Raw genomic sequence first — 10,800 nt, forward strand, 5'->3', positions numbered from 1 at the left:
CATACCTGGAAATGTTTCTATCCCATTGAAAGCAGGGTATACCGGTTTGGCATGATGCCCAGTGGCGATGGCAAGATATGAGCATGTATAGGTCACAGTTGAGTCCGGTACTGGTGTTTTGCCATCCTCCTCCATCTTTTGACAAATTAGTTTCCACTTATCACCTGTCAATATATATAATAAAGGAGAAAAATGAAAAATGCCAAGATTCATTTTGTAACATTTGTCACCAAAAATTGATGCCTTTGAGATGTGGGTGTGCCGCATTATTCTGAGAGTACCATAGACCAGAAAGAAATCAAACATTCTGGTTCTTAATGATGCAGGCCAAAGGTCAAGAAAACTGTTGGCAGAAGTTAAAATGAGAAAATTGAACTATTATGGACACGTTCGGAGACACAACACCATCCAAAATTCAGTGCTAGAGGGAATAGTAGCAGGCAGAAAGGTACGAGGCAAACCAAGGAAGTCATGTGTACGAAATGTGGAGGCAAAAAGATAATCGACTGCTCGGTAATGTTCTTTGAGCGTGAGGAATGGCGTTCCATGACATTCAACCTCTGTAGGCAGACGGAACTCCGGTAAGGTAAGATAATGTCACCAAAAAACAACAAATCAATGTTAAATTATTCCAAGAACATACGAAAGGATTTTGCTTTCAATGGTTTTCCCGGGCTAACACATGAAAAATAAATTCATAATCCAAGGATTGCCAACAAAATCGGAGCAGAAATGTCTCTTTTAAGTGTAGAATGTAGCAACTGTCTTCAAAATTATAAAGAAATTACCATCAAAGGCGTAAAAATAAATCGAGATTTGGAAGAAACAATATTTCTCCAATTTGTAATATCCAGGGAGAATAGGTAAAATACACACAGCTATGACGCTGTGACATTTCTTTAATGAGACAACCGTTCAACGATTCAAATATTCGAAATTTGAAAAATGTTGTTTCATTTCAAATTTCTTCACTATTGGAGAATAAACCGCGCAGTCCTTAAATTATTTCTTAAATAAGCCAGATCATAGTATTAGATATTTTAGTGTAGCCTTCACGTCAATCTTTAATCTAGCCACAGCTAACTTTGCCGCCAACAGTTATCAGCTTGGATCTAGTATCAGACGAGACTACAAAGACAAAGAAATTGAAGATGTTTCGACGCAGATGCGCAAAAGACGTAGGTCCATGACAAATTTTTGACATCTTGCAAGATGATAACCTCATCAACTAACAAATGCGCTACTTATATATATATATATATATATATATATATATATATATATATATATATATATATATATGTATATATATATATATTATATATATATATATATATATATATATATATATATATATATATATATATATATATATATATATATATAAGCGACTCCACTATAATATACGTGAGGTCACTCGAGTATTTTTTTTTTCTCTTATTGATTGTTGCCTTTTGTGTACACTATGATATCCAGTAGCTTTTTGCTTAGTTACAGCAACAGCACGATAGTGCATATTATTATTAGTTGCCTGCAAGGCAATATTTAGAAAACTAGATCTCGATTTACATGCAATCAGACCTTATTCAACATCACTCGTCGGATATATATTTTCGGGTTTCCCACATCCAATTAAAATTGGATCAGCAGAAAATACTCAGCGGGAGACAAGTGTTCAATATGATTCAATAGTCCGCACAGCAACCTGCATGATGTTTCTAAACAAAGAAAATCGGTACTTTATATTCTTCATGCTGGCTAGAACTTTTTCGCATGTCATATATAAAAGTCAAAGCATGATCAGATTTATAATGTTTTTCTCCTCTGGATACACTTTTATGCTCGTTGAAGAAGTATTTCATAAGGGCGATGATAGAGATGATGGCGTCCGCCATTGTTCCGATAGTTTAGAACCAGTTGCTATGAGTCATTACGAGGAAGTGGCGTCACGACTGTTGAACCCTATTCAGAACGTTGGAAGTAATTGCTATTATTTGTTTTCACTGCACACAATGGACTAAACTTTTACTTGAAGGGTCTGATGGCTCTGAAGAAACGCCCGTTTACTTTCTTCATAAATAATGTCTATATAAGTGTCATACGATTGTCATAGTCAATGACTATGTGGAACATCTTATATAACATTATTAGGTGTCATTATCCCAACAGAATAAGAAGAACATATTAGAGATAAGGGAAATGCTACAATTCACATCTCTGGTAGTTATGTTCCATCTTACGGTTGTCATGAGGGTATGGCAGATGAAAGGTTCGGAATGCACATTCAGACAGAAAGGCACTTAAGAAATCGAATTACTTGTGTCTGAACTATATTAAAAAAAAAAAAAAAACTTTTTTAAACCTGCCGCAATACACCTTCACCCATTTAAAATACCAAAAAAAAAAAAAAATGAAATGAAAACCGGAACAAATCAGTAGGGCGTTGCTGGCCTAAGTTATGGCCAATTAATTCATACTCACCTGTTTTCTCGATGGAAAGTACCATGATCCTGAACTGGATGAGCTGTCGGAGTCCAAAATGTTGGGCATAGTCGTTGATGTAATCAAAGAGTTCCGTATGATGAGGATACTCTATTGTCTCATCCGGAAGAGGAAAATCGGAGAAGCAATAATTGTATTTCGACACATTACTGAAAAAGGAATGAATAATCATTTTATCATTAATAGTAGTATAGAGAAATGCCTTTCGATCGCTTTTTACAAAATCACTTTTTTTTAAAATTAATTCTACGGGGCCGCGGGGAGCCGGAGTAGCCTGAAAGTGATTGACTGGAAATCACTGACCTGTGTGTTGACAAAACTATTCCAATATTGTAGATTCAATAGGAATATGCGATAAAAAAATATCTGGCACTTTTTGACATTTTATCTCTGATCATCATTCACACAAATGTCTATTATATCTACACATTTTTCGTTACCCATGGCAACCCAATCGCGATGGGGGCTCACGTCTTATTTTCTGATCAGCGTTTCCGCTGTTTTAATTTCTTAAAGTATGGCAAAGTAAATCGTATTGATTCACTATTATTGTTAATCGTTGTCTCAACATGAAATTTGAGTAAATTAGAATCAAGCCAATTTGAATTTAGTTTATAGTAATAGGTAGCTCACCATATTACAGTGTTTTCTCATCTGGTCAGATTTAGGAGGGGGATGAGGAGGAGGAGGAGGAGGAGGAGGAGGAGGAGGAAGAGGAGGATGAGGATGAGGAGGAGGAGGAGTCATTCACATTTCACGTATTACCAATTAACCCTTTACTTACATATGGGTAAATCTCATAACTCCATAATCGTGATCCCTGAATTTCCACAAGCCTCCAATATCTGTCGTCCGTTCTAAAACCATGACATCAATGCCATCATCCTGCAGACATTTGGCGGTTGTGAGGCCCGACACACCAGCACCGATGACGATAGACTCTTTCTCAATCATCCCACCGTTGGAGCTCATCTTAACACGAAACCTAAATAATGAACTATATTGATATTATGTATGTACTGGATCTTCATTGCGTCACACTTCACATTGTCATGACATGCAATCTGAAACTGAATTTATATTTCGCTCTTATTCCAGACGCAGTCTTACTATATAATTCACTTACCTAGAATTGTACAATGGCTTTCACACATGAGCTCTGTGCATGTTGCGCAATGGTTGTAACTTGTAAGAACTTAAGATTGACAAAGTTTGGGTATGCACTTATTTTATCAATTAGTGTATGATAATTTAACTTTGTTCATTGAAGAATGTTGATGTGTGACATATTATAATACTCGTATCCATTATCAGGATCAATAAAGTATATTTTATCTTATCTTATCCTATCTTATGTCACCAATTTTGTAATTGATCTTCACAACAGTGCTTGATTATTTTATTTACGCCGGAGTACATTTATCACGAAACCAAAAGTGAGTAGTATAAGTCACGTTAAAGTGTTAGAAATAATTCGTCTGTAAACCGTTACAGATCTTGTGGTTGCTATAAATTTGTGGAGATCAAATCTTCAATCTAAGGTCTTTTTGTGTGCCATTTATATTTTAAGATATTCTTTCCCTTAGCTTAAATAGTAGTCCTATACTAGTCATGAAGTCAATTTTGAACATGCCACACAATAAAAGGAACGAAGTTGACGTCACTCAGCTCTTTATTATTGTTTTTAGCCAGCCATCTAATGAGCAGTTCTCGCTAAATTCAGACTCAAAGTTTAGTTTTGTATGTTGGTACGTTTTATCCAGATGGCGGATGTTGTGAGCATTTTGGCTAGACGAATAGCATCAATAGTGATGATTTTGCGATATCATGGTGGTCCTATAATAATGTCACACTAACTTGTGACAGTTGAGCCTTTTGAATTGTTTGACAGAAAGCAAGAAAATAAAACAATTTTAAAAAATCCCATGCATTGACATTGTTAAAAGGAACCAAGAATACTTCAAAATGTCTTAGAGCCACATGGTATATCCGTTAACGTTAATCTCACTGTAGCGATGATGAGCGGGCCTTCAGATAGGAAGCTACTATATAGCAAAATAATTTCCGCCCAATCAAGCAAACCCAGCGAACCTATTACTGCTAAGTGGAGAAGGGGGGCGGGGGGGGGGGGGGATCTCAGCGGAACCCGGAATCGATATCGATTCCTGTGTTTATGAATCGAGTACTCTACCAACTGAGCTATCGAGATTCTCACGATACAAATATGAAATTTTAAAAAAAAACCTTGCAAGAATCATCATTGTATTCTTTTCTTTTGTTGTTTTACATAGACATACATGCACACACCCACAACATACACACACACACACACACACACACATATATATATATATATATATATATATATATATATATATATATATATATATATATTGCTTACGACAATATTAGGTCATTTTAGCACCCGTAATAGGATATCTGATAGAATATTTAAAAGGTTTAGATGTAGCAATTTAGCACACACACAAAAACAAATACAAAAAAAGAAAAGAAGAAATGTAAAAGAAAAAGAAAGACACAGAATCGTCGCCAAAATGAATACTCTCTAACTTGACTTGACTTAGATGCCTTTCGCGTCTCGACCGAAAGATCGGGTCGCCTTGGCTGTTTCCAGTATTTCCTGTGTGAGGTGTCTCCAATATTGCCGGTCCTCTGCTAGGGTTCTCAGATTTTCAAGGTCCCCTGCCGTTATGAGACTAATGCTTTGTCCAAGTGTTGTGAGGTTTTTGTTTAGGATCACAGGGAGTGTTGTGATCGGTCTTCCTCTGAAAAGGTTCCCGTGTTTTTGGAAGTATCCCGACATGGCTTGGTTAGCTGGTATGTTTTTGTCCCTGCGTAGTATGTGACCGAAAAGTTGCCATCGTTGTTGTAAAATGTCAAGGGAGATTGGTCTTTCTTTTGTGATCTTATAGAGTGATTCATTTGAGATCTTTTTTGGGTATTTGATGTCCAGTACCCTTCTTAGCTGTGTGCGATGGAAGGCATCCAGATGTTCTTCTTCGGATTTTGTCAACGCCCAAGTGCCGCAGTTATACAGAAGTACCGGTTTTACAAGAGCACGGTACAGTTTCAGTTTGGTTTTTCTCTTTATTTTGTCACCTCTAATCCATACATTGGTGAGTTTACTGAGTGCGGCGTTTGATAGCTGTTTTCTTCTTTGTACATCCTCGGTGTCTCCAATTAGTGAGCCGACTTTCTTTGTTCTTTTCCATTCCTCTTTGTTCCTCTCTAATGATTAAGAAAATGAGTATTTTTTACAAAACTGACATTGACGTATTTAACATATATAATGAAGGGGTGGTTTACAAAGAAAAGGTATCATCTCTCACAGACAGATGAATTCGTCGGATTCTTTCAGTCCTATCAAAATACTCCAAACAAGGCCCAGGCGAAACTAAATTTTAATAGTCAAGTTGATACACAGCCACAGGGAAAGAATAAATGATAACATAATGAGAAAGAAGAGTTAGAATGGTTGTGGACCGATTAAGAATTCATCGCCCAGGGGTGGTCAATTTTCCAATCATCATCACCATCATCATCATCATCATCGTCATCATCATCATCATCATCTATTTCAAGCCTATAGAACACCAATAGGTGTTCAATTGTCGAATTCATACTGAGAAATATCTATAACACCAAAAAGAACTATCTCACAACCTAATAGACTTCAGGAAAAGCATTTGAAAGCCCTTTGCAATAGAATAATTATGTACGAACGCAACTATTGCTGTCTTGTATGCCGACCAACAGGGACCATATCAACGGCTAGAGTTAGTCAGGGATGCATTCCTTATTCAAATTATATCTTGAAAGAATATTACAAGAAATTCTTCAGAACAATAAATCCTCTACCACACTTAGGGACAGGCAAATATCATGTAACTTACGTTTTGCTGATGACATTTACCTTATCACATACTGTGAACAAGCATTACAAGCTCTATCAAATCTTTGCTACCAAGCATGGTATCGAAATCAACACGGATAAATCACAGATTCTAGTCAACCGCCGAAGCGACGCCGAAGCGACGCCAAAGTTAAATTCCCCCTAAATGGCGAAACGCTACAGCAAGTTTATCCTTCAAATATTTAGGAGAGTTACTTACCGAGGATGGGAGGAGAACAAAGGAGATCAAACTAATGATAGGCATGGCGACCACAGTAATAGCTGGGCTCAACAAGATCTGGAAACACCAGATGAGCTTTCTTTCAAAACTCAGATTGTACCATATTGTCTGTCAATGTTACTTTATGGTTGTGAGACCTAGACGATTGATGCGGAACTAGAAAGGCGAATGAATGTGTTTGAGAGCGAGAGTTACTGGAAGATCCTACATGCCTGGAACATATAACCATTATTAAGGATGTTCCTGGAGATTTGGAAAAGCTGGCGGGAAGACAGGAACCATTACTTGCAACGGTAACGAAGAAACTTTCATGTTTTGATCACTTGGTCATACAGTAATGCAAGGCACGGTGGAAGATCAAATGAGGAGAGGAAGACAAAATAAAATGTGACGGGACAGCATCAAGGAATGGACAGATTTGAGGTTAAACAAGTTGAGAGAGGCCAATGACCGATATGAGTGGCACCAGATTGTAAAGGTTTCATCTCTCAAGTGTCCCCGACGGTCATCCAGTCATGGAAATGAGTGAGTGAGTATGACCATGACTTACAGATTGATAACACTCAAAATTAAGAATATGGAGTTCCGAAGGATCCTCACGTGGAATCTTTATTATCGGACGACTCAATTGAAAAATTTTTAATGCAATTTTAATTTTTTAGTTATTTCTAAGTTAGACTACTGAAACTCTCATTATGCGGGCCTACCCGGCGAAATAATTTCAAAGAACTACAAAGAGTTAAAAACTGTGCAACAATATTCGTTGTTGGAAAAATAGATTCATCAATAGTTTCAAGCACTTGTTGATCATTGCTCTTTACTTAGTGTGTTCCAAAGGTCTTCATACACACACTGTCATATGCCGTCCTGAAGTCTATTATTGTGCAGCCGTTCTTTTTCGTTTAAAGTACAAGATGTTCATCGAGCTTTAGTCTCAACCAGTAGTAGTCAGATTAAAGATATTAACATAATAAGAAAATATAGAGTGCCAAAATTAAGATCAAGTAAATAAAATTTATTGCTGGTAACGATAAAGGAGAGGATACAAGAAATACAAACGATATAGTGTACCATACTTTTTCCCCCGGTCACACACTCCCATTTTCCTCTCTCCACTCATATGAATTACAGAAATACCACTTTGGAATATCCCATCCACTTTTACAATTTTTTTAATCAAAGAAGCATTCAATAACTAATCACAGTGGATTTTTGCTCATCGTATGAACTCATTGTAAATCATCTATGACGTGTATCACATTATTTACGACACTAATATTTTGTTTAGCACCAAGAAAAGGAAGACAGTGAAATTGTCCCGAAAAAAAAAAAAACAAAAAAAAAAAACAAAAGAAAACATTTGTAATCAAATTTAAAACAAATTAATCAAATTCAAATAGAGATCAGAGTTAATCTACGTATCTACACTTTTTATTGGATCTCTGGGCCCGTTTTCACGAACGAGAACTAGATTTACTAGTCTAATAAATGACTTGCTAGTCATAAGCCTAAGCGAAGCAAGTGATTAAAAAATCGGATTTCATGAACGCGTTCTAGTCTCGGGCTAGCTAGTCTCTTGCCTAGAAGTGGGCGTTATAAGGACGGTGACTAATTCGGCTATTTTGTGCTTGTAACATCATGCAGATAAGATACCCGCCTATATACTTTCAACGCGAAATATTTCCAAAGAGGAATTAGCAACACATCCGTTATAGATGATATTTCGTTCTTTTCATATTTTAACTTATTTTTGTCATGATGAATCAAAGCTAGACTGCAATGATGTCCATGATGGTCGACTGTCAATTCGATATTTAGGCCCATGAAAGTTTCAATGAAACTCAAACAAATTGAGCCAAACCCACCCCACCCCCCCCCCCCCCCCACCCCCAAAAAAAAAAAAAAAAAAAAAAAAAAACACACACACAAAACAAAACAAAACAAAAAACGATAAAGTGTGTTCTGATGAATCACAATATTTCAGTCAGGTACAATGCTAGCAGAATAACTTTTGTCTCCACTGTACTTTCTAATCATTTTTGTTTTGGTTGTTCTTTGACGTAAATCATTCGATTTCCCCCGGAGGAACAGGATTCTGTCGAAGAACAAAAGTTCTAAAGAAGGACACTTGTGGTTAATAGGAGGCCAAGCCTTACATATTGGTTGACGCCACACACAATTATCTGATAACCACAATCAAGACACAGTTTCGGTAATATTTTCTTCGGTTATTCCCTGAACAATTAAAACCAGTCTGATATCCGTCGGTTATGATTATTTTAAGCTAATGGAAAGACCGAGATAAATAAAGCCAGCGGGGCGGTTTGGTCTTTAAAATTAATCAATATTAGGCGTTTTAATCATTTTGTATCGTCATTATAGAATAAAAAGCAACTGGGTTTTTTTTTGTGAAAAAAAAATACAGCATCGGTGTTGATAACCATTTGCGTCCTGATTTGGGGATCTGGCATCAAAAGTAGGGCAAATTTTCCGCAAAAACTAATGAAGGAATAACCTCCATATTCTTCCAATCTTATCAACTTTGTAGCATTCTGTGTCACCACAGAGATATTTTACAGATTTAGCTTAAGAACTTTGTATTAGAACAGTAAAAAGTTGCGAATCAAAATTTTGTGACAAAACTGATGCTAAAAATGTATAATTTGAATAATAAGTCAGATTACTCAAACCCTATACAAAAATCTCTCTATGGTGAATGGTGACATAATACATTATCTCTGTGATAACTGGAAATTTTCAGACAATTTAATGGAACAGATTCTGAGAAATATTTGAGACAGTATCCCATGCCCCTAGAAAAATGACATACTGAGAAAATAGCAAAATAGCTTTTCCGTTTTTCACACTTTTTTTCTTATATATACCCTTTTCGACCGTGTTTTTTTTTTCTTGCCTTTAGAATATATTTTGAGAAATTACAGTTCAATATGATAATAAAATGTCGTTTTTCACCACAATATAAATTCAATTTTTGAAGGATTTCCCAAAAAAATTAGACCCAAACCGGCCCGTAATCCATTAACTGGCGTACTTGGAAAAACACGGATTTAAAAATTTGACTAGAAAAGTCTCCCTTCAAATATGAATAAATGACCCTCATCTTGGCAAAAAATCTCAAGCTTGGGACTTCTCAAGTTTGAGAGTTTTTCCAAGATGAGGGTCATTTAAATCGATTGATATTTGAAGGAACGAGTTTTCAGGCCACATTTTTTAAATCGTGTCTTTCCAGAGTACAGCAGTTAATGGGTTAAAACAAAATAATCGCTCAATTTAACACCAAAATCCTATTTCATAAAATGTGGTTGATAGTAATCTTAGGATTTTCCTAAGAAAAAAAAACACTTAAACGTGATCCTTAGTAATGACAACGGGCTTTGATTCACTTTTTTTTTTAAAGAATCATTTCTAGAACGGAAAAAGATAGGTAAATCATAAATTTAATCAAATTGATAAAACAAAAGAAACTCACGATTAAAACAGATCGTTTCAAATAAATGCAATTTCTACATGTTGTTGCTCTTTATATACTAAACTGTAGATAACTCAACAATGCGAGTAAGAATAATTTGTAATATGAGAATCTACTAAAAGGTGAGGGGGATAGTATTTCGTTCAGTCATTGAAATGTATGTAATGATTAAGTAAAAGTAGTTTCACACTCAATGCAAATGATTTTAACCAGTTAACTGCCGTGCTCTGGAAAGAAACGTATTTAAAAATGTGGCCCGACAACTCGTCCTTCTAATATCGATCGATTTAATTGATCCTCATCTTGACAAAGACTCTTCAACCTGGAACCTTGCTAAAGTTCCGTGCTCTGAAAATGGCGCCGTTTCCCATTTGTGATCAGTTGTCTGGTCTGTAATATGTAAGCTAGGCTAATGTATTATGTGAAATTGTATAACCACAAATGTTTACTTGCGATTATGTGGTCTAGTGGAATGGTAATAATAGTATTAATAATGATGATGATGAGGATGATGATGATAATAATAATAATAACGATAATAATAATAATAATAATAATAATAATAATAATAATAATAATAATAAATGATGATGATGATGATGATATATATAATATAATAATAATATAATAATAATAATAATAATAATAATAATA

At 35.6% G+C, this 10,800-nt stretch overlaps 1 protein-coding gene across 1 annotated transcript in view; it reads right to left on the reverse strand.

Moving 5' to 3' along the window:
- Positions 1–10,175, reverse strand: part of LOC144965226 (flavin-containing monooxygenase 5-like) — a 25,459-nt gene extending 15,284 nt beyond the window's left edge. Inside the window, exons 1-4 of the mRNA XM_078900331.1 lie at positions 10,147–10,175; positions 3,287–3,487; positions 2,482–2,651; positions 6–164 (exon numbers count right to left, since the gene is read on the reverse strand). Coding sequence (XP_078756457.1) covers positions 6–164; positions 2,482–2,651; positions 3,287–3,474 — 517 coding nt within the window. The 5' untranslated portion in view covers positions 3,475–3,487; positions 10,147–10,175. The remainder of the gene's footprint in view (positions 1–5; positions 165–2,481; positions 2,652–3,286; positions 3,488–10,146) is intronic.
- Between the last annotated feature and the right edge of the window lie 625 nt (positions 10,176–10,800).

The sequence above is a fragment of the Berghia stephanieae genome, chromosome 2 (assembly GCF_034508935.2).
Source record: "Berghia stephanieae isolate SIO BIC M18660-M18661 chromosome 2, UCSD_Bste_1.3, whole genome shotgun sequence".
In the NCBI taxonomy this organism is placed as follows: domain Eukaryota; kingdom Metazoa; phylum Mollusca; class Gastropoda; order Nudibranchia; family Aeolidiidae; genus Berghia; species Berghia stephanieae.